The 26,474-nt window shown below is 48.7% G+C and overlaps 1 protein-coding gene across 2 annotated transcripts in view; it reads left to right on the top strand.

Annotated features, from left to right (window-relative positions):
• MAD1L1 (mitotic arrest deficient 1 like 1) overlaps positions 1 to 26,474 on the top strand; it is a 358,952-nt gene that overhangs the window by 186,057 nt on the left and 146,421 nt on the right. For both annotated transcript variants that reach the window (XM_037506710.2, XM_037506712.2), the window contains exons 12-13: positions 5,740 to 5,880; positions 17,174 to 17,230. In XM_037506710.2, coding sequence (XP_037362607.1) covers positions 5,740 to 5,880; positions 17,174 to 17,230 — 198 coding nt within the window. The remainder of the gene's footprint in view (positions 1 to 5,739; positions 5,881 to 17,173; positions 17,231 to 26,474) is intronic.

Here is a 26,474-nt window from a genome sequence, read left to right on the forward strand (position 1 = left end):
TAGCTTGAAGAATATCATTGGAATTTTAGTGGGAATTGCATTAAATCTACATATTGCTTTGGGTAAATAGTCATTTTGAGCTATATTGATTTTCCCTATCCATAAACATGCACATCTTTCTGTCTCTTTAAAGAGTTTTGTTCTTTTAATATCTTTTAATGGTGTCTCATAGTTTTCATTGTATATATTCTCTACCTCCTTGCTTAATTCCTAGGTAATTAATTCTTTTTTGATATGATTATAAATGGAATTATTTCTTCTTGTTCATTATTTATATCTAAAAATGCAGCACTTTTTGAGTGTGACCTGCCTCTATTTATTTTCTCTAGTAGGTTTTTGATTGAGTCCTAGGGCTTTCTATATATAGTATCATACCATTTGCAAATTATGATAGTTGCACATTTTTTTAATGTAGTTGGCTCTCTCCATTGCACACATGAGCATCCTGAGGCTCAAAGAGGCCAATTACCCAGACACACAGCTATCAGTGTTAAGCCAGCATTTGGGCCTAGCCAGGTCTCCTCCCCTTTGGAAATGCTGGTCTCCCTCCAAGTCTGAATTCTCAGTTGGACACTTGTGGTAGGCTTCTCACCCTCTCTGGATGTGGTGTGGCCCAACCAGTCCTGATCCAGGCCTTCAGGACTGCGGCCTGTATCCCTGTCTTCATGACTCCCCAGCTCTTCTCTGCTCTTCCTATCCCATGCTCAAACCCAAGGCTTAGAGCTCTGGATTTTGCTGAAGGAAGCCTCTGTGCTCTCATAGAGTGTCCTGCAGTGACCCTACAGGAGGGCAGACTTGCTCAGGGTGCTGTTTGTCATTGAATGGACCAGTCCTGTCTTCATGGTGTCCTAGTGTATGTGCAGAAACAGCCCATTGCCAGAGAGCATCTTCCCCACCCCACGTGTCTCCTAGGCCTCTGCCTGGGGTGCCTTCTGACTAGTCCCATAGGGTTCATCAGTGTCTTTGGGAGGGTGCTTCAGAGTGCAATTAGTTGCCTCTCTTTGGAGGGCCTGCTGATGTGAAGATAATCACCACTGTTGCCTCTGACGAGGGTGGCTAGGTGCTTACAATGCCTAGTGTGATTCAAATGCCCCACTGCCGCACTCCAGTGATGCCTGTCCAGGATGCCCAGCCTCTTCCCAAAACCTCCAGGACCTATAGGGTATGGAGCCTTCTGGCACCTGAGGTCTCTGTGTCTTCGCTCCAGAATTTCTGGTACCTGTCATGATCTCTCCAGCCCATAGGAGGCTACAGGCTTTATCCTTGGGCCCCTGGCTCCCTCCTAGCTTAGCCTGGGATTGACTTCATGCTCATACCCAGGTTGGGGTAAAGCTTCAGTGAGCATATGAAGTAACAAATGAATGAACGAAGCAGATTTCCGGAGTAGCTGGAGCTCTCTGGCAGTCCTTGATGCACTGACCTTTCCTGGGAGGCCCACGCCCAACAGGGGCTGCCAGAGGGGCTCTTTGTGGCAGTAGAACCCAGCCTGTTGCCTCAGAAGCACTGAGAAATGTGACCCCCCCACCCCCACCTGCCACATTCCAGGGGGCAGGAACATAGAAGATGTGACCTAGTGATCATTTATTACGCAGGCACACATGTATTTCATACATGCACACATCCTCTTAGCGGACAACTCTACCTTTCTGTGTTCTTGCCTGTGACTCAGTTCTATCACTTGTCTGGGATTTTCTCATTTTCCTTGTAGTTCTAGAACATTGTTCTCCATGCCCACATCTTTGTCTGTTCATCCACAGCCAAGGATCTTGGAGTTAAAGGCCTGACATCAAACTAAGTGTGCAGAAAACATCTCTCCTGCTAGTAGGTCACTATGCTGTCTTTCAGAACTTCTACCTGATGCAGGAATCATACCCTCCCTCCTTTGAACCTCCCCATCAACCCTGAATTTGCTAGCCCTGGGAGACAGGAGTGAGAATGCCGCTCAGGGTTCCTCCTTCTGAAGCTTGAGTTGTAGAAGATGATCATATCACCAATACCACAGATAATATCAGAGCTGAGCTGAGCAGTGTTGGAGAGATAATATGATAATGCACTAGATTGTGTGGCTGGGGGTGGGAGGAAAGCTATGACCTGAAGGAGAGAGGCCAGATGTATTTCAGGAGAAAGAAATTTCCAGACCTGGAGATCAGTAAAGCCAAGGACTTGAAGTGAGGGTGGATTCAGCATCTTTGAGGCATAGACAGGCAGGTCTTTGCCTCACAGAGCCTAGTAGGGGCTCTAGGGCTGTGGTGGCCTGGTTCAAAATGTGCTTCTTTTCCCCCCTACCCAGCCCTCTTTGTTGCCCTACATGGGCATAGTCAGAGAGAGGACCTCCAGCTGTCTCTCCCAACATCCCTTTTGGTCAGTCCAGAGGTGACCAAGGCTTGATCTCAGCTGCCTCTTTCAGTGAATGGCCCCATCTCATGCTAAGTTAGGCATTGGCTGGCACTCCCTGGCTATAGCTGGTGACCTGGAGACCAGGAGTGATGGGTACACCTGCCACTGGCCCACAGGATGTGTGCAGACCTTCCGCCCAACCAGTCCTGTGTGACCCCACATGGGAGCCTCTGCCTGTAAGGCAAGACCCGCAAGTCCGGTCCCTCTCCTTGAGGCTGCAGTGGGGCTGACAAGTAGTACCCCAAACTCTTGCTGTGGGGTCCAACCTTCTCTGTGGCAGGCTGGAGAACTGGCTGGGCTGGTGAAGACTGAGCAGGATCTCAGCAGGGCTTGGGCCTTGACGAGTCCTGTACCCCCATTCCCCTTGGCCTGTGGTCAGGACTCCTTCCATAACCAGCCCCACCTCTCAGTTCCATCTTCACATGTGGTCCTCTCTGTTACTGCACCCTGAGCTGGGTTAGTCACGTGACAAGCCGATGTGGTTTGGGGGGTGCTCAGTGGAAACAGTGCTGTGCAGTGACCCTCTCTGAGCATCGTGGAGGCGCCTGCTGCACAGACTGGGTGCCTATTTGCTCAGCGATTAATCACCAGCATTTGCTCAGGTGGAAATGAAGCAACTTCATTAAAAAGTCATTATCAAAGCAAACCAGCAACAGTTCTTGCTCTTTTACTACTAATGACAAAACAATTTCTTTAAAAGGTACAAACAACAAACTTTCAATTTTATATTTTCCTCTCTGCCAGCTATTGCTAGCCTGGAAGTGTAATAGAAGAGCAGCCTAGTGAAAGGCAGCATTTTGAAGATTTATTGGTCAATAAAGGAGACAATTACAGCTTGTTTATGAAAGGAAATCCCCCTGCCCGCGCCTCGCATGATGTCGATGTTCTGGTAATGATAACTCTGGTAACCAGCTCCAAACCATAAAAGTCAATGGGAAGATATAGGATTTCAATAAAATTATGACACTCGATAAACTTTCCTGTGGAAACAAATTTTCCATGTGTATGTGACCAGTTCCAGTTGGATTTGTAACTTTAATTTCTTACTTATTGAATTTTTTGTCATCAACTAATTATGAAGTCCTTGCTGAGGCGATGACCATATCTGATCTCATGAGCACAGGAGAGCGCTAACTTTTGAGAGAAAACTCGGGGGCTCCTGTCAGCCCCAGCATCCTCCTCGATGGTAGGGCTTGGGCAGGGGTCGGGGCTGAGCAGTGGTGAGTCTCTCCCTGGGCTCTGGGTCCTTGGAAAGCACCAGGGAGAGACTGCTCAGTGGAGGGGGCATTGGATCCTGCTTGGAGGTGGCTCAGGTCTTACTTGCCAGGTCTCACCCCAAGGTCTTGCTCCCCAGGTCTGTGAATTTGCTTTTGAACCAGGGCTGGTGAAGGTGTCCCTACAGCTCCCCTAAACACCTCTACCTTGGTTGGGAGGGAGCTATCTGTCCAGTGCACAGAGCAGGGCAGTGCCAAGGTGAACTGGCCTGTCTCCAGCAGCTGTCCCAATGTCTGCTGGGATCCGTGAATGTGTAGAGGTCTCTTTGCCAAACGGATAAAATCATCTGCTGCCATTGTGGATCTCATTACAGGGTGGTGCGCTGGCTCTTTCATCTGGTGGAATTGATCATCGCAGCTGTCCTTTGCAATGGGCTGACTGTCCAGCTTATGAGAAAGGGACAGGACACAGGCATCAGCTTACCGAACTTGAGGGGGACAGGACTGGGCTTTACATCTGGGTCTCAGAGAAACCTTCCTGGGAACTGAGTTCATGGGACCTACCCTTTATCTTGCTTCCCCGTGTATCCTCTGCACCAGCAGCATCAACATCTCTGAGTACCCACCCCAGGCCTGCTGAATCTGAGCAGATGTGTCACAGAGCCCCAGGACATATACAGTATGGAAGGTTTGAAGAGTAGTGCCTTATAAGCTTTCTGAAGACAGCTTTCTGACTTTCTCTGTGTAGCCCATTGTGAGTGTCTGTGGTGACAGCAGGTAGAGGTGGGTGATAGGGGGATCAGGAGGGTGGGCGCTGGCCCTCAGCTGTGCCTTGAGCTGTTGGGGACGAGGTCTTCTTTATCCAAACTTGAGATTTAGAGCCAAAAGAAACTAATCCTTGTGGTTTCCGCCTCAGAGTTAGGAAGGAGAGATGGCAGTGGGCAGCCCACAGGGGACTGTGTACCATTGTCCTGGGATGTGTGCTCCCTTTACACAGTCCTGTCAGAGCAGCTCAGTTTCTGAACTCAGGGCTCCCTTGGCCTCCACTGACCTTCCTGCTGGCCTCTTGAGTGTCTTAAGAGAAGTCTCCTGTCTTTCCTAGGGCCCTGACTTCCTGGCTGTTGGCCTTAATGACCATTTCTGGCAGGCACACTGAGTGGGCACTTCAGTATAGCTCCAGGAGTTCATTCTGATGTCATTCCCTACAACCCAAGCTGCCTCTTTATGTGAACCCATCCTTTGCCTTAGAAACTGAGGATTGCTGGCGGGCTGGTGCTTTGTGACAAGCCTGTGGCCTGGGGTCGTGGCCTCAGGCATCCATGAGCGTGGCGGGACTCCCTGAGAGGACAGGCTCATGGGGATTCCAGGCCCTGTAGAGAACTCCAGGCAGATGTCAAAGCATTTGGCATCTCAGTACCGTGGGATATCTGCCACCTCCTTGCTTAGAGGCATCTCTCCTCACTTGCTGAATCTGCTGCTAGGAAACTTGCTCTGAGTGCTGCTAGGTCAAAGGCCGGGTCAGAAATCATGGGAAGATGGGGATTTGAACCTGCTTCTTGGTGTATTACCCTTCCACTTGTATTTCCCTGGGCCCGATTGATGGGTCTCAGAAAGTCATACTGACCTGGGACATGGGCTGGAATGGTGTAGAAATCTTATGCTGAGCTAAGGGATACAGCAGCTTTGGGAAGGGTGCCCACACCCACGCACTGCAGACCATGCAGTCACTGCTGGTCTGTGGTTCTCTGAGCTCTGTAGGTCTGCACCCCACTGCGGTTCATGCTGGGAAGTCAGAGTGAACTCCCCAAATCACTGGGAATAGGCCATGCTTGGGCTGCTAGAAGGCCCTGTCTTGGACTGCTGGACAGAGTCAGAGGAGTCTATCAGGCCACTGTGAATCCAAACACTGCTGAGTGTTCCACTTGGGCTCTTTGAGAGCCCATATGAAGGCCTGTCCCCCAAACTTGATCCTGATTCCTGCTCCTATCTCTGTGTGATCTCTTCTGTTATGTGTTTCTCAGGTGGGTACCACTCAGTGGTAGAACATTTAATGGCACACATGTTCCCTCAGCATCACATCACCACCCTTGCCCACCCAGGCTGACCACGTTGCCCTCTGTGCCCACAGGAGCGGGATGGTATGCGTGCCATCCTGGGGTCCTACGACAGCGAGCTGACCCCAGCAGAATACTCACCCCAGCTGACTCGCCGCATGCGTGAGGCCGAGGACATGGTGCAGAAGGTGCACGCCCACAGCTCGGAGATGGAGGTGAGTGTGCGGGATGGGGCTGTGACCTGCGCCATGCTGGCCTCGTGCTGCCGTGTGGGACCTGCAGTCCTGCCCTGCAAGGTTAACTCCAACTCCACTGAGCGAAATCATCATAAATATAAGTGCATTAATAGCCATTTTATTATAACACATTTGGCTCTGTATGAAACATTAATGAAGAGCGATTTGCAGGGAAGACTCTGACACCTTCCGTCGTCCCCAGCATTTTTTACGTTGAGAGATCTCTCCTGTCTGCGTGCCATATGCACTCTAATCGGTTCATTATGAGGCTGGCAGTTTGGGCAACTCCAGTGCCATATGTTCTGGTGTTTTGTATGTCAGGGTGATGAGGAGCTGTTGGTGACCTCAAAACTCACGGACTAGCGTGTCACCCTATTTTACCTAGAAGGCCTGCAGGTCTGGCCCACAGCCTTGAGGCTTGAAGCATGACATCCCCTGTAGGAGCCGTTTCTTCTTATTTCCCTGTCCTCCCCTTGAGGCCTGCCTGCACGGGGACAGTCAGCCCGGTGTGCCGGGGACTGCCCCGGCTCCCTTCTCTCCTTTCTGCGGTCAGCAGGTGGCAGCTGTCACTTGACTTTCCTGTCCACCTGTTGGAGTTAGGGGAGAATTAAGAGAGGTGGGGAACAGCATAGGCTCAGTGACTTCTGTCCTCTGTCATGATAGTCACCGTGGCAGTCCACCACCCAGCTTCCTCTCCAGATGAGAGGCATTGGCAGAGGAGGGTGACAGGGCTGCTCTGTCAGTCCTGGCTTTCACCACTGCCCCACTGTTTCTTGGATATGTGTGCTGATGGGCCTCTCCAGAAGCAGACCAGCCCATTGCTGGCTTCCTCCCACTCACCCACGTCCTACTGACCCTAGATTTGTATTTGGTTGGAGACCCCCACATGCTCCTATTCCCTAGATTCCCCCATCTTTGATGCAACCCCGGAACCCAGCCTCTATGCTCTGGATGCTGGCACTACTGCTGGAGCTGAGGCCTGCCCTTCCTGCAAGGCCATCCCAGGGGAGCCAAAGGGGCTGGGAGCTGTGGCTCTTTCTTGCCTGGGGTCTTCGAAACTGTGGTTTCGACTGTGGTTTCGACTGCCCTGTGTGTCCTCGACACCCATGTCCTGCATAATAGACCCCCTTTACTTCCATAGAGCTCCCCTGGACCTGAACTTCTTTTGGGGCTGAGGGCAGGATCAAAGATCAGAGGGGCTGGCTCTAGGGTGTTCCTGAGCCAGGCCTGCCAGACTGCCTTTTTGGAGTCTTTGGAGTCAGGTGAAGAGGGGCTAAGTGCCTCCTAGTGTAGGAAATCAGCAACTCCTCCCCTTTGGGAAATGGGGGTAGAAATTGGGCCTTCAGTGCCCTGGGGGTCATGCCTGGTCTTCTTCCCAGTTCTGCAGTAAGGGCTTGAGTCCACTCCCTTAAGAGAACTGTGTGCCTCCTAGCCTCCACCAGGTGGCAGCAGACAAACTGCTCCTGATGGATGGGATGGGGACAGTGCCCAGTAAGCCCCCCACTTCTCGCTTAGTTCTTTCTCATGGGTCTTTCTCAGACCCCCCTCTTGTCTCCTTCAGCACCCTCTCTTGGAACCTATGCTGGGAGAAGAATAGCATCCCTCCCTCCTGCTGCCCTCTATCCTCTCCTGCACCTCCTCATCCCCTACTCCCCCGGTTGTCCACTGCCATGATCTACACCAGGCCCTACTGTGAATTGGCTTTACTGTGGCACAGCCCTGCTCCTTACATGTGCTCTCTCCAGGCAGTCCCAAAGGTTAAGGGTGTCAGTCTCAGCTGTGGGGTTGCATTTCAGAGAGGAGCCCCAGGCCCCCTTCTTGCCCAGGATATGGGGGCATACCCTCCCCCTTAGTTGCTGCTGCTTGGCCCTATTAAGCTCAGCCAGGATCTGTGCCCTCAGTTCTACCTTCCCAGTTCTACCCTCCCAGCCTTGGCTCTCCTGCAAGCAACTTTCGGAGAAGGCCTGTTCCTTTGGGCCTGCAGGGGTTTGGCAGAAGTAGACCTCTGTGCCACCCCAGGGAAGGGAACAGCCAGGGGTCCTCCCTGCTTGACCTCACCTTCCAAGAGAGAGTGGCTTAATGCTGAAGCTGCAGGCCTTCCTACTTCTGTTTTGTAAAGCAGTAGCATTGTATATATTAGAAGCTCTGAAAACTACTTGGAGAGCAGCTTTATAAGCTGCTTCAAGCTGTCTGTCAGAAGTTTATTAGTTGAGCATCACATATTGACACACACTAGAAGTTACGTAACTTTATAGAGCTTGTTTGCTAATGGTTCCTTAGTGCCTCCCAGACAGCTCATCTGTCACTCGCCGAGTTGCAAGCACTGACTGGGGGGCTTGTGGCGGCTCACGATGAGCAGCCGAGAACCGCTCACTTAATGATGAGCTCCCAAAGTCACTCTTCCTGTTTGTCTTAAAGAGCCACAGAGCACTGTGCATGCTGGGAAAACACCTTGCAGCCCACCTGGTTGACTGTGTAGCCAGTAGCTCTCAGATAACAGTGTTTCCCTGCCTGCTGAACTAGTGTATCTGGCCTGAAAGGAAGGCCCAGGGGAGATGGGAGGGAGGAGCTGTCATTAGCATGTTGGAATTCGGGGTGGTCTAGTGGTTGTGGAATATTTGCTTTCCTCTCTGCCTCTTTCCCTATCTCTACACATATTCCCCTTTTCATTTCCAGTCTTGCCTCCCCTTCTTTCTTGTTTTCCTTATGGCCTGTCTTTATGTCTTATCTGTTCTGTCTTGTCTTCACTCCTCTGCTCTCACTTACCTGTCTCTGCCTCTCTCTAGTCTTTGATCCATCATTCCACCCCAGTTCTTACCCCTCAGGTCTTCTTCAAATTCAGGGGTTTGCAGACTTGCCTCTGAAGGGGCAGGTAGTAAATCCTGGAGACAGTGTGGCCACATTGACTTAGTCCCAACTCCTCGGCTCTGCAGCCATGGACACAGGAAAGTGTTACTTGCAAAAGCAGATGGCAAGGCTAGGTTAGGTATGGTTGTAGTTTTCAGACCCCTGTTCTAGCTCTTCTTCCCAGGATCCCTAGCACCCTGCTGCTGAATGGAGAAACTTCAGGCTTGCCCAGGGCCTAGTCTTAACCTCAGGCAAGAGTGTCCTACGTCCTGCATTTGGCCACCACGTGGCAGACACCCTCTCCAGGTGCAGGGACACTACTCTCCACTGGACCTACCTGTTCCCTGGTTCACTGGATGGGCAGGGGTGGGGTGGGAGTGTGAGGCACACAGTGAGGACACAGGGAATTTAGAAACTCCTCACTTCTTTCCAGAGTCCTTGCATTTCACCCATTTAGCTTAATCAGTTGTTTCTAATGTGGAACACGTTTTGATTCCGGCAAAAACATTTCAGTAAAATAAACTGGAAGCATTGAGATTGGGAGAATCCCAGTAGCCCTTCTCTGGTGAAGTTAGTACCATTTTGCTTGGATTTTATTTATTCCAGTTAATAAAGCGGCTGCAGAAGTTGGTAGCATATGTCATGAATCCTCCTGTCGATGGAGCTATAAATATGCAGCACATGCCACCTTGATTCAACATATCAGCCTGATTTGTTTTTCCAATTTATTTAATTAAAACAGATTATGGTGCTGCTGGCTGCGTGGAGGTTTGTGGAAAATCCCAATTTCAGATTGCAGTGAATCCGAAATAATTTTTGACTTCCAGTTTAGGGAAAGATGGACGATCTAATGCTTCCACCCCCACTTTCCCCCTGTGGCTTTTGTGGGGACGCAGAACAGAACTTTCAGTGTCCTTTCCTTGCGTGGGTGACTTGGCTTTAGGAGGAGCAGCCTTGAACCCTGGGTGTTCACCAGTCAGTCCAGGGTATTTTTCTTACAAATGTATCTATTTGTTGCTTTTATTGGAAGAACTAGGTGATGCTCCTATAAAAAGCCTGATAAAACAAAGTGAGAAGTCTTGAAACAGAGTTAAAAGATCAGCAATGTGTTAGAGAGGAGGGGGAGAAAATACCAGAAACCTAGACACGTGGAGGCCCCTGTATAAGAGCATGACGTCTGAGTGTGCAGGCGTGAGCAAAGGGGGTGCAGCAAGTCCCTGCGAGAGCAAAGGGAGTGCAGCAAGAACCTGCTCGGCATCAGTGGGAGCCCTGCTCCAGAGCTCAGGGCTGACAGCCATGAGAGAGGCCCTTCTGTTTGGTCCCACCTCTACTCCAGACAGAGGCGCCTTTCAGCATACCACAGTGGTGTCTGTTGAGCTGTAGTGCTGTGCCAACTCTTACAATATTTTGTTTAATTCTCATAACATCACTGGGAGGTGGGAATGACATTCCCATTTTACAGATGGTAAATGATGCCTCAAAGGTGCAATAATTAAGCTTGTAGAGATACAACCTACCGAAGTGTGATTGACAAACACAAAATTGTATACATTTAAGGTACACAATGCGATGATTGATACATGTATAGTAGTGAAATCATTATCACAATCCAGCTAATTAACACAGACATTACCTCACATAGTTAACATTCATTTTGGTGAGAACACAAAATCTGCTCTTAGCAGATTTCAAGTATAAAATACATCATTAACTACAGTCCCCATGCTGTGCTTTAGGTGTCCACGTTCTATTCACTTTCTAACTGGAATTTTATGCCCTTTGACTAACATCTCTCCATTTCTACCCACCCCCAGCCCCTGTGATAACTACCATTCTACTTTTTGGTTCTGTGATTTTTACTTCTTAGATTCCTGTAAGAAAAAAGATAAAAGCAAAGTGAAGAGTCTTGAAACAGAGAGTTGAGATCTAAGAGACTAGATTCTACACGTAAGTGAGACCATATGTTACTTGTCTTTCTGTGTCTGGCCTATTTCAGGTAGCATGTCTTCCGGGTTCATCCATATTGTCACAAATGACAGGGTCTGGTTTTTTTTAGGCCCAGTCTTCATTGTGTCTAAATGCTTCCTTTATCAGTTTAATCCATTGACAGTCACTTAGGTTGTTTGCATATCTTGGCTAACATGAATAATGTGGAGTGAACATAGGGGCACAGCTATCTCCAAGTTAGCGATTTTATTTCTTTTGGATTCCCCTAGAAGTGGAACTACTGTATCACATGATAGTTCTATTTTTTAAGATTATTTCACTCTTAGTGTATAGAAATACAACTTATTTTTGTGTGTTGATTTCTATTCTGCAACTTCACTGAATTCATTGATTCGTTTTTATGGTTTTTTGGCAGTCTTTAGGATTTTCTAATATACAAATCATGTCATCAACAAATAGTGACAGTTTTACTTCTTTCTGATTTGCATGCCTTTTATTTCTTTTTCTTGCCTAATTGTTTTGGTTAGTACTGTAATACCATGCTGAAGAAACACAGTGAAAGTGGACATCTTTGTCTTATTCCTGACCTTAGAGGAGCACTTTCAGCTTCTCACTATTTAATCTGATGTGAGCTGTAGGCTTGTCACATATGGCCCTTAGTATGTTGAAGTACATTCCTTCGGCACTTAATTGTTGAAAGTGTTTGTGAAGGGATCTTGAATTTTGTTAAATGTTATTTCTGCATCTATTGAGATGATCGTATTTTTATCCTCTAGTCTGTTAACGTGGTCTATCATATTGATTGATTTGCATATGTTGAACCATCCCTGCATCCCATGGATTAGTCCCACTGGGTCATGGAGTATGATCCTTTTAACATGCTGTTAAAGTCCATCTTTAACAGTCCATCTAGCCTTCTGCTGAGGATTTTTTGCATCTGTATTCATCAAGGATATTGGCCTGTAACTTTCTTTTCTGTAGTGTCCTTATTTGGCTTTGGTATCAGGGAAACTTTGGCCTCATAAAATGAGTTTTGCAAATGTTCTCTTCCATGCAATTTTTTGGCGAGCTTAAAAAGGATTGGAATTAATTCTTCTTTAAGTGTTTAGTAAAAATCATCCTTAAAACTATCTGACCCTGGTTATTTTTTTTCCATTGGGATATTTTTGATTATACTTTCAATCTCCTTACTCATTATTTTTGTGTGTTCAGAGTTTGTTTCTTTGTAATTCACTTGTTGTGTTGTATTCAGGATTTTTTCCATTTCTTCTGGGTCATCCAGTTTGTTAGTGTATAATTGTTCATAATAGTCTCTTCTGAGCCTTTCTATTTCTGTGGTGTCAGCTCTAATTTCTCCTCTTTCGTTTCTGATTTTATTCGAGTCATCTCTTTTTTTTCTTAGTCTAGCTAGAGGTTTGTCAATTTTGTTTATGTTTCAAAAAAAAAAAAAAAAAAAACAAACCTAGCTCTTACTTTCATGGATATTTGCTATTTTCACCTGTGGGTGGTTGTCTAAGTCAGTGTTCTACGGGGGCATGAAACCTGAGAGCTCCTGCTCACCACCATTTAGGTCACTCATACGGAAAATTTGGGATTAGTATCTGCTTTTCTGGTTTCAAATTAAACCACTGCAATGATGGGTCTCAAACTCTAGTGCACACCAAACCACTTAGAGCACTTGGAAAAACACATCTTATAGGGCCCTCCTCCAGAAGTTCTGTCTCCTTGGTGAGGGAGAGGGACAGTGCCCCAAACAGTGTACTATCAACAAGTTCTTAGACAGGGCTGCAGCTCTTGCTGCCAGGCACACACTTTGAGATCCACTGCCCACAGATTCCAGGGCTGCCAAGTAGGATGGACCGCTACCTTGCACAGATCTCCACTGCGGGATGCTCCACTGTGGCCCTCTGAGCAACTTCGTCTGGGAGAGGTACCACCTGCTTCAGTTGCATCAGTGGGTGGGAGCTTTTGTCCTGATAGCCTATCAGTGCCCCCAACACTGGGTTGGCTGCCTGGCCATGTGGGCTGCCTGCCTGCATGTGTGCTCTGTAGCCATGACAAGCATGGCTCATGCTGGCTAGGGCTCTTCTCTGTCCCTCAGGCTACTGCCGACAGGAGGCATGAGTGGGTCTGCTTCTGCCATGTGGAAGGGCCTGTGAGATGACTGACCAGCAATGTCGCTTCCTCTTTTACACTTTGTCACAAACCCACGTGTAAAGCGAGCAGAGAGGCAAGGGACCAGAGACCTGGTGGGGGTGAGGGTCCTTGCATGGGCTCCAGCCTTTCCACTGTAGGGCACATGGGGAGTCCCTGTGAGTAGTTCCTGTCTGCAGGCCAGTCCTGCAATGGCTCAGAGCTAGATCTTTGGCAGCAGCTTCTTCAAGATAAAAATAGCCCCACTGAGGTCTCATTGCAGCTTCTATCTTACAAAGATAAAGATAGCACATGGGCCCGGGGCTCGTGTCTGCGCACACGGGGCCACCCAGGGACCTGGCTGGAAAACAAGCATACCTGGGACAGAAGAGCTGAGGTTTTGCTCTGTGGCTGCAGCAACTCCTTGACCTTATTGTGGACTCTTTTCCTTTCCGTGGGCTCTGGGGTCACTCACTGGGGGCTCTGCATCTAAGACTATGTCTTTGCTGTCTGCTGTGTGTCCTCACCAGGGACTCTGTGGGTCTTCACCCTCTCCTCTCATCTTCACCTGGACTCTGTGTCCTCCTTTCAGGTGGAGGTTTTCTGGGCTGTGTGATGGTGACAACTCCCCACATCTCGTTTCCCTCACACATGTGTTGAACATGCTGCCTTTTCTGGAACACTTGCCCTGTGTTTCAGACCCTTTGGAACAGGCCCACTATTCTCTCTTGTGTCTCCTCCGTGAGTCACTTCCCAGTCAGCTCCACCCTTATCCACCTGTCTAGATCCCTGAAGGGACCAGCCAGGCTGAGATGTAATCATGAGAGTCCTTGACAGCCCATGGCCCTTGGGCTTGTTGTTTCTGGTCACTGCCCTCAAGGGGCATCTGTCTGCAGTTGGTAGAAATCAATGAAATGTGTTTCCTTTGGGAGGGAACTTCTTGGGCATCTGCTGTGTACCAGATGTTTCCTCCAGTGACCAGGTGGGTGGAATGGCATCATGCTTGTTTTTTTGGTTACAGTAACTCCCAGTGAGGTGAGCTGCTTGCTCTGGTCTGCGATTGCTGGCTTGTGCTGCTCAGCTTTCACTGGTGGTTTTCACTGCTCAGCTTTTCACTGCGATTGCTGCCAGCTTAGCTCTGAACTGGACATGGGGTTTCGGAAAAGTGGCTCCCCTCCTCTTCCGTCTCTGTCCTCTGTGAAAGCCCAACTGCTCTGACAGGAGTGCATGTCTCCCTCCCTTTCAACATGGGAACCCTGCTGCTATCCCCATGTGGCCCCTGTGGGATCACAGACCTGCCAGTCTGCTCTTTCCTTTCCCAGGTCTCCTTCAATCTTGTGCTTCTTGATGGGTGGGGATGTGGCCAGCCATGTCTGGATGAACCCAAATGAAGGTGACTGGTCCTGTGGGCAGGGTTCTGTGCTGCCCTTTTCCTTAGTTTTGTGACAGAAGGCATGGAATTCTAGTGCTGCTATGGGGTCTTCCTTCCCACCACTGCACTCTGGGAAACCCTCTGCAATGCCTTCTTGTCCACAGACCCTGCACCTTGTATAGCTTTCATGCCTGGTAAGCCAGAACTGGAGGGCATATTAGCTTCCTAGGGCTGCTGTAACAAATGACCACAAGTCAGGGGCATTTGAACAACAAAAATTTGCTGTAAGTTCTGGAGGCCAGAAATGTGAGGTTAGGGTGCAGCTTCCTTCTGAGGCTGTGAGGGGGGCTATTCCTGGTGTCCTGGTAGTATCTGGTCACCACAGCAGTTCTGGACATTCCTGGGCTAGTGGCTGTAGCGCTCCCATCCTGCTTCTGTCGTCACATGACCTTTTCCTTGGGTCTCTGTCTCAGATTTCCCTTGGCCTGTCTCTTATAAGGATACTTGTTATTGAATTGAAGGGCCAGTATAAATCCAGGATGAGACCATCTTGAGATTCTTGATTACATCTACAAAGAACCCATTACCAAACACGGTCCCCTTCATAGGTTCTGGAATTAAGATCACCTGTCTTTAGGGGACACAGTTCAACCCAGCCCATGCAGGGAAGAAGGTATGATTCCCTGGTGGTCAGAGTCATGTCAGGGAAAGCAGTAGAGGAGGTCTGCTGTGACTGGACGGAGCCTCACTCTGTAGCGAGGAATCTTGTCCCATCACTTTCTGGTCTGGCAAGGTTTAGAAATGTGCTCAGAGTGGGGGCTTGGCTTCTAGCATAAGGTTCCTATGCAAAGAACAAAACAATGGGCCAGAGTTCTGGAAATAGCCGCTGGCTGGTGCTGCCACCTGTCTTGCTGTGGGTGTGGCCCGCACATGGTGTTGTGGGGTGGTTCTCCAGTCTGACCATCTTCTGACTGCTGCTTTTCTTTATCCCCAAGTTCTGTGTGCCGTCCCAGTGGGCCTAAGTGGTCTAAATGAACTCTAAGAGATCCGGTTGTGTGGGGGCGTCTGGGTCCTTGACCTTTGATGATATTACTAGTGACATGAGTCTGAGCAAGCCAGGTTTCCCACTCAAATTCCTTTACAGTTAGAATTCCTTACAAACCAAAAGCCAGACCCCTTGGGGACATCCCGGTCCTCTCTAGGAGCCAGAACAGGGCTCCTTGCTGTGGTGAATCTGGCTTTGCTCAGTGTCTAGATGGGGTGATAGTCGCAGTGCCGTTAGTGAGTGTGGTAAGAAGTAGCAGAATAGTGATAGTGCCTAGGACCTGAGCTGCAACATGCATCAACCCCCCACATTAACACGTGAACCCCACCAGCCTCTGCCTCAGTCGTGGGCCCAGTTTCCTACTGTGGATATTTTTCTGGGTAGAGATTATATAACTTTCACAAATTCTCAAGGAAGAATTCTCACTTGATTAAAAAAATGAAGAATATTTGATTTTATATTTGAAAAAACTGAAGTCCATACAGGCCTTCAGCTTTGGCATAGGAGGGTCATTTGAAGCATTTGGGCAAGTAGATTGGTTGTTTTTCCCAACTTACTTAGAGAGAGAGAGAGAGAGATAGAGAGAGAGAGAGAGTGAGTGTGTGAGATTTCACTTTGTCCTAACTTTGAAGTGAGCCAATCTCACCCCCCAGCCATAGTACCTGCACCCCAGGCACAGACATCAAGGCCCCTGCCTCTTGGCACAGAACTGACCTCTCCTGGTGTTACTTTGTTGATGGGAAGAGGCTAGGGCCCATTCTCAGAGCTTTGTTCTTCCTTATCTGTAAATATAAATTTTTTATGATCAACTTTATTGAAATATGATTTATACACAGTAAAATCCCTCAGCTTTGCAATGAGCCTGTTGCTCTGTCTTGTCCAAAAGCAGATGTTCGATTGTTTCTAGACTCACAGGAATTCCTCCCTTGAGAGGCTCCCCCAGTGCCCCGCTGGGAGCCCCGATGCCCCTCCAAGTGTAGGAGCTTGATGAATTCTCTAGGGAACCATTGCCTGAGCTGCTCAGGGCCCTGGCGTCCCGGCGTGTCTTTGCTGTAGAGGTGTGTTCCTGTGTCTTTTGACCCTGGTGTCTGTTGTGAAGGGTAGGTGAGAGGAGACGTGTCTGTGTTCTCTAGGTGTCCTTCCTTCCTGGTCTCGGTAGCTCTGAGTTCTTCCCTTTCCAGGCCTGGGCAGCGGGGTGGGGTGTGGGTTCGCCCTGAATCCCATGAAGAAGACCTCTGCCTTTTTCCTGTCTCCTCTCCTGTCATGTTCACATCCCCCAGGAACCCCACCCACTTTGCTTGCTGGCTTCGACTTCCCAGCCAGGACCCTCTTATACTCTATCTCAGACCCTGAGGGCTGTCATGGACCTTCCATCTGCACTTCCTGCTAGGGGCGATGTGACAGGTGCATCATTTTCAATGATGGTTGGCTTCTAGATCTTAGGAACTTCCTTTTATGTAGCAGAAATGTCTCTCCCTAATTTGCCCTCCAGAATACTAGAGTGTGTGTGTGTATCCTACATTTTCATTGCAGTATAACACACACACACACATACACACACAGACACACTGAGAGTGCAGGTGTGATGAATTAACAGCAGTTGCTTCTCTGCCACCATCACCCATATGGGGCACTAAAACCTACCCTGATTCTCTGTCTTTATACCTAACTCCACAGTTGCTTCCAAGAGGTGGGTTTGGGGGTGGGACTTTGCATTCTGTTGTTTTTGGCTGCCCCTCAGTACCTCCAGACTGTGGAAAGATGGATTCCTTTCCCACAGGCAGCTGCTGGGGCTCTCACCCTGCCAGCTCCTGCTTTCCAGATCCCAGGGACCCCTGCTCAGTGGGAGTGGAGTGGCAGGGCTAGGCATGGTCCTTTGGGTCCCAAGGGAGAAGACCCACTGACAAGCTTTCTGTCTTGTCTTAAAGGTTCAACTGTCACAGGCCTTGGAGGAGTTGGGAGGACAGAAGCAAAGAGCGGACATGGTAAGTTCCTGTGGCTTTGTGGCCTTTACAGATGAAGGGAAGCCAGCATTTGGGATGCCTTAGCTCTGGGCAGCTGGCAGAAGTTCTAGTCTCCACCAGGACAAGTTCTTACCCTGTAGCTGGGAACATGCAGGTCCCTTGATTGTCATGGTCCTTCCAGTCAGAAATGCAGTTGGAAATAGAAAGGGACCTACTAAGCCCACAGAGGACACCAGTGAGTGTGGTTTTCCAGGGAGCAAGGTCCTGGCTGAGTCCAGAGAGGGAGGTATTTCATATGGTGGTGTTAGGGCCTGTAAGTTCCAGGCTGCTTTGCTAGAGGTTGGCACCCAGAGAAGTGGCCTTTGCTCATAGTGATTCTCATAGTGATAAGCATATAGTGATGTATACCTTGCTTTTATGCTTCTGGAATGTTCCAGTAAAGACAGGAACAGTGGTGGTATTGGAAGGATCTGATGGTTGCTGGAGGGGGCACTTCTGGACAGAGACGGGGGCTGGAGAGTGAGACTACACAGGCAGGCTGGGGGCTGGAGAGAGAATAGGGTTTGTTCTATAGCCTGGAGAGAACCTTTAAAGATAAACTGAGGCACATGAACAGTTTAGAGAGTCATTTGAGCAAAAATCCCTTCAAATCAGGCAACATCCAATCTAGCAGATAGGAAAGAGCTGTGAGGATTTGCACAGAATGAAAGACTATTTTTATAGGCAGAAGGGAGTGGGAACAAGAAAGTTATACTAGACAAAAAGGCAGATCAGTTCTTACAAGTTTCTTCCTTAGGGGACCCTGGGGTTATCTGTTGCTGATCAGGTGGTTCCTCATTGAACGCTTTAAGGTTACATTTCTGGGAGAACTTCAAGTAAATAAGTTAGAGTCTCTGTTTGGCGACACAAAACTTAGCGTGAATGACTCCTATTTTGACCTTGTTTTTTAATAGTAGGAAGTGGATCTTTTGGGGGCTGGTGGTTATCTGGTGCTGTCCAAGTGCCCAACTGAGGTTCATGGTTGTGAACTGAAGGCACAGCTAGTCAGTAATTTGTGTCTGCAGTGCCCAGATGCCTGCTGTGGGTACAGAACAGGTGGTTAATTGGGCAAGAGAAGGGCCTGTAAGTTCCAGGCTACTTTGCCAGAGGCAAGGGGGAGCAGGCCAGGGGTGAGTGCAGTACGAACTGTTTTCATGTTTGTGCCTGGTATACTAGCCATATAATGTGGGGCAACCAGTGGGTGTCTCTCCCAAGGGGCTAAGTTCCCTGGATTATTGATTACTGCCCAGTGGGATCATCTTTATGTTGTTTACCGGGCACCTGAGACTCAGTAGAGCCTTCTGCCCTTGCCCAGAGAGTTTGGAGTACTCCAGGGAGAGACTCAAATGTAGTATGCCTATGCCCAGGAGCCCATGCACCTGGAAGAGCTCTGTCAGCTTTGAAGTCTGGCACTCACATATGCCATGGCAGTGAGGAGCCATCACTTTAGTCTGCAACCGTCTGGAGCAGCAGTCAAGCTTACCTGCTATTTCCAGACCCACAGAGTGTCAATGCTTCCTGACACAGAGTGTCTTGCTTCTGAGCTGTCCAGACTCTTTAAAACAAGGGGCATACTGCTTGTTGACTTTGGAGGAGCCAAAGTGGGCTGGGGTTTTCTTAGAAAACTGGTGCATTCATCTGAAGACACCCTGGGAGTACCCCGATGTTCTGTGTGTCAACACGCATCACTTCCTCCGCATTGGCCTGAATTGAAACATGCCCAAGGGCCTTATTTCCATAATGTACACAGACAGGAGGAATTAGAGATGAGATTGTGCTGAGCATGCCTAACCTACAACCCTAGAGGTGAGTGGGATGCACACTGCCTGCAGCCTTCCCAAGCCGCACTCTGCACTTTGGCCCTGGGAGCCAGGAAGCAGGGGAACTAAGCCTCCACCTTGCCCCTGGGGTTGTGGAAAGAAGAGACTGCTAATCTAGGCCTTTTTGGGAGCACTGAGACCCCAGAATTCTCTGATTAAGGTTGCAGAGGCCAACCCCTGTCTTAGAGAGGAGTGTAGGAAGGTTGACCTTTGTTCTTTCTTGTTTGGCCCTTGTCATTCTGCTCCTGTGTGGAGTACCAGAAATTTCAGGATATTGATGCTGGTCCCTCCTCTACACCAGTTCAGTTAGATTCTGGGGACTAGGCCTGGTATTGTTTCATTGTTCCCCGGGCCATTCTGAGGTTGCAGGGCCATCACTCCTGAGCACATGGAGCTCTGGGTGTGGTGTACGCTATCCCTGTGGAACTGACCCCACGAAACAGGCAGGAGCAGAGGGAGTGGCTCTCGGCAGCCACCACAGCATTGATGGCCCGGTTGCACACAAACAGGGTAGGGTGCTGTGGAAGCTTCTTCAGACCTTTTTCTGGTTCCAGGTGATAGTTGTCTCACACAAGTTTTACTTTCTGCCTTTGGTTGTTTAATTATTAGCATATTTCACTTCTTTCTTCTCCTTCCCAGGTAAAGGGGAAGTGAGAAGTGGCAGTGCCCCAGGCTCTGTTAAGCGCCAGTGAATCGGTTTCCCCCCACCCAATGCTCCTTGAGTTCTGGGGGTGCTACATCCCAAGGAGACATGGCCCAGGAGGGCCCAGAGGGAAGTGGACTCCCTCCTTCTCACCTTCTCGCTGGGGTTACTGGTGAAATGTCGTTTCTGCTCTGCTGTGAACCCGCACTGGTGGAGGACTGAGGGGGAAGTGAGGGACCAGAGCTGGCAGTGCTGCTGACAGCTGCAGGTCTGGCTCTGTGGTCCTCCTACCCATATTGGTGGCTCCCTCTAGCCCTAGAAATCTAGGGGCACTGGGTGGCTTTCTCTTGCAACCTGAACTGGACCCTCTCCCTCTGCAAAGCATGGGGCAGCTGGCTCCTGAGTGTATCCCAATCCTGGTCCTGCCCAACTCCCTGTCTAGCCCGTGGGCCATCTCTCCCAGCTGCAGCTGCCTCTCCTGCTGTTTGCTGTCCCAAAGTTAGCTCACTGTTTAGGAAAGGAGAGAGAGAAATTTAAACATCTTTAGCTAATTGCAGATGACAAGACAAAGACAGTTTGACTTTATGTTATTAATTAGCAAAGCCATTCTAATTAGTAAGCATAAGTACAGTTCATTATTTTTTTCTTTAACTGCAATTACTATCACAAGGAAAGATGTCCCAGGCCATAGTTCTATTATTAACATACCTCACCCTAATTAGATATGGCCAGCAGTGACTGGAGAAAGGAGGTTTTTTTTAATTATTATTATAACTGTAAAAATCCTCTAATATTTTATGTGCTTCAGAGAGGGAGACATCTTACTTTCTGATTTAAGATGAATTGCACCCCTCATGACTCTGTAATTAAACTATGGTCTTCCTTGAGTCCCACCTTCCCTTTAGAGTTCCTGCTACTTCTGTCCTGGTCTGTGGGGATCTGTGGCACAGGGCTGTGAAACCAGCCAAGAGTGGAAGGCAGTGCTTTGTGCCGCCCAGTGACAGTGCTTCAGAGATTGACTCGCCTGCCTTTCAACTATGCAGCAGGGTCCCCTGTTCTGCCCCAGAAGGACGAGTTCTGGAGGCCAATTTCTTGGAATGTGCAGGCCCTGGCCCTCCTCTGGCCTCTCACATTTGGAGGCCCCAGCCTTGGTGTGGCTCAGTGGGCAGTGGATCCCAAGATACTGGCGAAGGCCAGTTGTGAACTCTGCAAGGGGCTACGCTAATTTCTGCCATTCCTAGTGCAGAGTTGAGGGCCAGAAACTCATCAGAGTCATGAGCTCTCCTTGTTCAGGACTGTGGTCCTCATCCATCTGCGTCCCCTGCCTGTGTTCTGTTCTTATCACAGGCTGCCAGTGTGGCCAGCTGCTTTCCAGCAAATTATTAAAGGAATGTCTAGTTCTGCAACTCTTAGTGTATTCTGACCCATCTGGCCAGCATTAGGCACTGGGCTGGAAGGCCCCAACCACTGAAGAACTTGGACCTTGGTGGGTTTGTTGGTCAGACTCCTAGAAAGAGGTAACCCTCACATTCACAGGAGTGGCTTCCTCAGAGGATGGTGGCAGTTTTAGATAGTGGTCATCATGTTCACTTATATGTCCTGCAGCCCACACAGTACAGTGTCTGACTCTGTTTCTCAGTGTAGCAGCCATCATGATCCAAGAAGGCCAACAGGGCCCAGAGTGCCAGGCAGGTTCTCAGTGCCTTGTTCCCTACCCCTGACACCAGAGGGGGCAGCCAGGCGAGGCCCCTTGAAACTATTGCAGAATGGTTGGGTTGTGGGGGCATATGTGGCCCAACAGGGTGTTGTGGGGCTTGGTTTGCACTGGATTTGGGGTCTTTGCCTCTTGAGGAGGCAGTATCTTTAGCTTTCTCTCCCATGCTTGCTGGTTTTCTCCTCTGAGGCCTATTGAGTTGGTGTGGTCCATCCTATGTGCATCTTAGACCTCTTTCGGCCCACCTCCCTGCCCTGGCCACTCTTCCATATTTATGTGCTACCCAGTAGTCTCATGGCATCTGCAGCCTGTCCGCCTGCTTCCTCAGAGGCAGCCCCGGGAGGAGACTAACCTTTATACAGAACAGTCCACGGCTTGGTTGGCTGGGCTAGATGGCTGTGATGGCTCTTCTAGATCAACACATGTATCCTGGTCACCTTGAGGTGTCCAGTCCCTGGCCCTGAACTGAAATGAATGAACAAAGCAGGAACATTACTTTCCACACAGCCCTCTGTGGGCTGGCTTGGCTGCCAAGTGCCCCAGGTGATGATGATGATGTGCTAGTTTGTTCAACACGCACAAACCCCGTTGGCTCCCAGCGGTGCTCTTCGTTAAGCCATGCGGACATCTGCCACCCTACCAGGTGTGCTTCCTGGGATTCCAGTGAATTCTAGCTCCAGCCACTTTGCTGTCACCACCACACAACTCTTCTTGAGTCTCCAGGTCGCCGGAATGTGTGGGTCTCTCCTCTCTGTCTGTTACTGTGTTAAAACTCTCCTGTGAACTTCTTTACAGATGAGGGCTCCAGGCTGCAAGGAGAGTCAGCGAGTCCCTGGAGAGGCTATTGTCAGAGCTCGAACCTGACAGTCTTGGTCCTCCTGCCCTTTTCTTGGCTGCCCAGAGCCCCTGTGGAGTGCTGGCTCCGCAAGACCAGTGCCTGGAGGCAGCTCAGCTACAGCTAAAAAGCCATTTTTAGGGATGTAGGGAGAATGGTTTAATGAGGCATATTTGGAACTTACTGTTACGTTTACCTGGGGTGGATTGGGCCAGGAAATTGGCCCAATTGGAATTGCTGCCTCAGAGAGCAAATTGAGTCCCCAGAATTGCTTCAGGACAGAGGACTGACTGGCTAGGGGTTGTGGAGCTGGTTTCCAGCCCTTTGCCTTAGAGAATTGGGCACTAAGAGACTCACATATCTGTGCTCTGAGCCCATGTGTGGGAGTCCTGATCATGACTGTCTCCAGAGTCTGAGAAACGGTCTCATCTTCCCTGGCCTCTCCACCTCTGAGCCTCTGTTCCAGCTCTTCCATCCTGGATAGGCAGAGCCCTCACATTTGAGTCCCTCCTCCTTGAGGAGAGAAACACTAATTTCTCAGAAGCCTTGCAGGACAGAATGTGCTCATGTGTTTTGAGAAGATCCACCGTGTCAGCAGAGCATGGGGGGAACAGGACCTCCAGCCTGCTGTTTCTCTGCAGTGGACGCTGGTGGTCTCCCTGGGCTTCCACCAGCAAGTGCCCATATCTGAGGATGGGACTCCTTCCCAGGGAGAGTGGAGTCACAGACTGGACGGGGCAGCTTCAGATGCCTCTGTGTCTGAGGTAACCGTGGCCTTCATCGTGTTAGGCCTCAGGTGGAGATTTTAATGACTGGCCCCTTTCCCAATCTTTACACCCAGTCTCTTTAGTTTTACCCATTTTGCAAAGATCTAATAATAATATGCTAGTGATTTAATTTGGTACCTTGTAAGGATCCATCTGCATTTTTAGAAACAGTAGCCTGAGTAGGTGGTTTCTTAGTCCAGAAAAAGAATTTCTAAGGCTGTAACTTCTGGCACCTTGATTGCAGAAGATATTTGGATCCCCTTCCGAGAACACTTATGTTTGTCTTTTTTCTGTACTACTGCAGCATAGTAAAAGTTACCATTGCCTCATAATGTGTTTGATATCTGATATGGCATGGCCTTTTTATGACTTCCTTTTTCAGAATCTTCTTAGATATTCTTTTATTCTCTCTCCAGGGTAAATTTTGGAATTAGCTTCTCATGTTTTATGTAGAAATTCTAGTGGAATTGCCTGGCATATATAGATCAATGTGGAAAGGAGACTTTGCAGTGTTGAGTCTCCCATTCGTAGTGTGGGTGCTCTCTACAGTTTGTCTTTTCTTACATCCTGCGCTTAAGTTTGGCCATTTTCTTCTAGCAAATCTTGCACATTTCTTGTTAGGTTTACTCCTGAGTGTTTTCTAATTTGAGTGACTTGCACATTGCTTTTTTTTTTTTTTTTTTTTTGGTATGGGGACATTCTTTTTTTAATATTAATTTTTTTTTATTTTTTACATTGTTGTTCATTTTTAAACAATATTTGCTTCCCCCCACCCCCTCAGGTGTAGTCCCCATAGAGTTTCCTTCACCAATGCACCTGTGCACCATCACCTCAGTCCCCTGTGCTTCTCCCTCCCTCCCTCTGATCCCTCTCCCTCCTCCTGCCCTGCAGTGTGTCTCTGATTTATAATTGTCCATTTTTGCTTTGTTGTGTTTTGTACTGTTATTAATTTTTTTACACTGATGTCTTATTTGGTTCCCCTATATTCCTGCTATAAGTGAAACCATCCGATAGTTTTCTTTTTCCTTCTGCCTTATTTCACTGAGCATTATTCCTTCTAGATCCATCCACATTGCTATGAGTGGCATGAGTTTATCTTTTTTTTTTTTAATAGAGGCATGTTTTATTTATTTATTTTATTTGTTTTGCTTGTTTTGTTTTTGTTTATACATGCACTGGGTACAGCCAGAAGCACGGGAGGGCGAGAGAATTCACCAGAGCCAGAGCCGGGAGCAGAGCAGGCAGAAGGACCGAAGTACACTGCTGAGGGGAGCAGCGGGCGGCAGTAGAGGTCTGCGCGCCATGCGGGACCCTCCTCCTGTGGCCGGGGAGCAGCCGGGGATCGAACCGGCGCCGCAGAGGCTGTGGGCAGCCTCGCAACCCAGCGCTCAACCGCTGCACCACCGGGGAGGCCCGAGTTTATCTTTTTTGATTGCTGAATAATATTCCATTGTGTATATATGCCACATCTTCTTGATCCAGTCATCTATTTTTGGGCATTGGGGTTGTTTCCAGGTGTTACCTATTGTAAATAGTACTGCAGTAAACATAGGTGTGCAGGTGGTCTTTTGAATCACTGTTTTTGTGTCCTTTGGGTAGATCCCTAGTAGTGGAATTGCCGGGTCATATGGTAGCTCCATTTTTAGGAGACCGAGGAACCTCCAGACAGCTTTCCGTAGTGGTTGGACCAGTTTGCATTCCCACCAGCAATGTAGGAGAGTTCCTTTTTCACCACATCCTCTCCAACATTTGTTGTTCCTTGTTTTTTTGATATGTGCCATTCTTACTGGTGTAAAGTGGTATCTCAGTGTGGTTTTGATGTGCATTTCTCTGATGATAAGGGATGTTGAACATTTTTTCATATGCCTGTTTGCCATTTGCATTTCCTCTTTGGAGAAATGTCTTTTAAGTTCTTCTGCCCATTTCTTGACTGGATTGTTTATTTTGTTTTTGTTGAGTCCTGTGAGTTCTTTGTATATCTTTGTGATCAGTCCCTTATCAGTTAACTAGAGACTCGCACATTGCTTTTTGATCTAGCTGCTCTCTCCACATTTACCGCTGGGCCTGAGCCCTCTTTTTGGGGTCAGGGAGTGATATAAGGAGAAAGGGCCACTCTAGACTTGGAAAGTGAAATCTCACAAATCTGATAGAAAGTGAGAGTTAGTGTGTAACAAACACAAAACAGAAATTGGTCAATTTACCCTTAAAAACTCTGAGAGTAATTCCATAAGGGGTTACTTCCTATGTTAACAGACATCCTCACCCTCGCCCCTGACCTGTGAGTTTGCACGTCATGTAGTCTCCTCCTGTGTCTGCTGTCACCCTCTCTGGCATAGCTCTGTCTCAGCTTCCTGTTCCTTATTGTGTCTACATGAAGCGATTTTGCTACTTACTGCTTTAGTAAACTTGCAGCCTCTTCACTGGCCTCCTTGGACATTCCTCTTCCTATATTGGCCTGTACCCAGCCAGTGTGTTATTGTGTAGCTGACTGGATGTGATCTGACTTCTGCTCACCACTTTAGCTGGCTCTCTGGAGCTTCCTCTTCCTTTTGTATAGGAACTCCTTGTGCCTGTGACTGCAACATGGAAATAAATGAATGTTCATCAAGCCCTGCCTGACAGATTTCACCTGAGTTCTTCAGTGACCTTCAGCTCTCTCCAGTAATGTGGAGAGGAGGGCTATTTCCTTGTGAGACCTTTCAATACAGTCATTACTGCTTAAGCAGAAGTCTCTAACCAGCATTCATGGAGAAATGAAGGGATCCAGAACGCCCTTGGAATTGCAGATAAATTTCTGTTGTGTGCTTCTGTTTTTGGAGAAGCGTTTTCAGCTTTCATTGGATTTCCAAAAGATTTCCAACACCCCTCCCCCATGTTAACAAATGTTCTGCTAAAGGCGGTGGCCTCATTGATTTGGTTCAACCTGCAGATCCTGCTGGAAACATGCACACAGACAGCTCCCCTCCGGACCCAGGCGCACCTGCTTCCATGTGTGAGTGGGTATGGGCTTTGACTCTGCACAGCTGGGTTCAGGGCAACAGAAACCGTGACTGGGGTTGGTGCCCTTCCAGGTACCCAGGTGGACATGAGCTACCTGTGTTGCTCTCAGATCTGGACAACTTTCAGCTTTACTTCTTTTTTATCGAAACACTGGAGTTCCATAAGTCTGCCTCTTGGGGCCTCCCTGCCCTCTGCTGTCTTAGTACTAAGGTATGTCTTGCTCACTAGATGCCTGTCACCTGCCGTTGGGCTCCATCACTCCAGCCCTGGGGGTAATGTCCCCAGAACTCTTCCCTGGCCCCTTCCCTGGGATCAACAAACTGGGAGTTTTGTTAAAGTTCTCTTTCTTGGAAAATGTGACAATATAAGAAATAATAAGCTGGTCTTCCAGGATGAAGATTCAGCTGCACATACACTCCAGTGGGACTCCGTTTCTCTGAGGTGCAG

This window comes from Talpa occidentalis, unplaced genomic scaffold, assembly GCF_014898055.3.
Source record: "Talpa occidentalis isolate TD23 unplaced genomic scaffold, MPIMG_talOcc4v2.1 talOcc4.12, whole genome shotgun sequence".
NCBI lineage: Eukaryota > Metazoa > Chordata > Mammalia > Eulipotyphla > Talpidae > Talpa > Talpa occidentalis.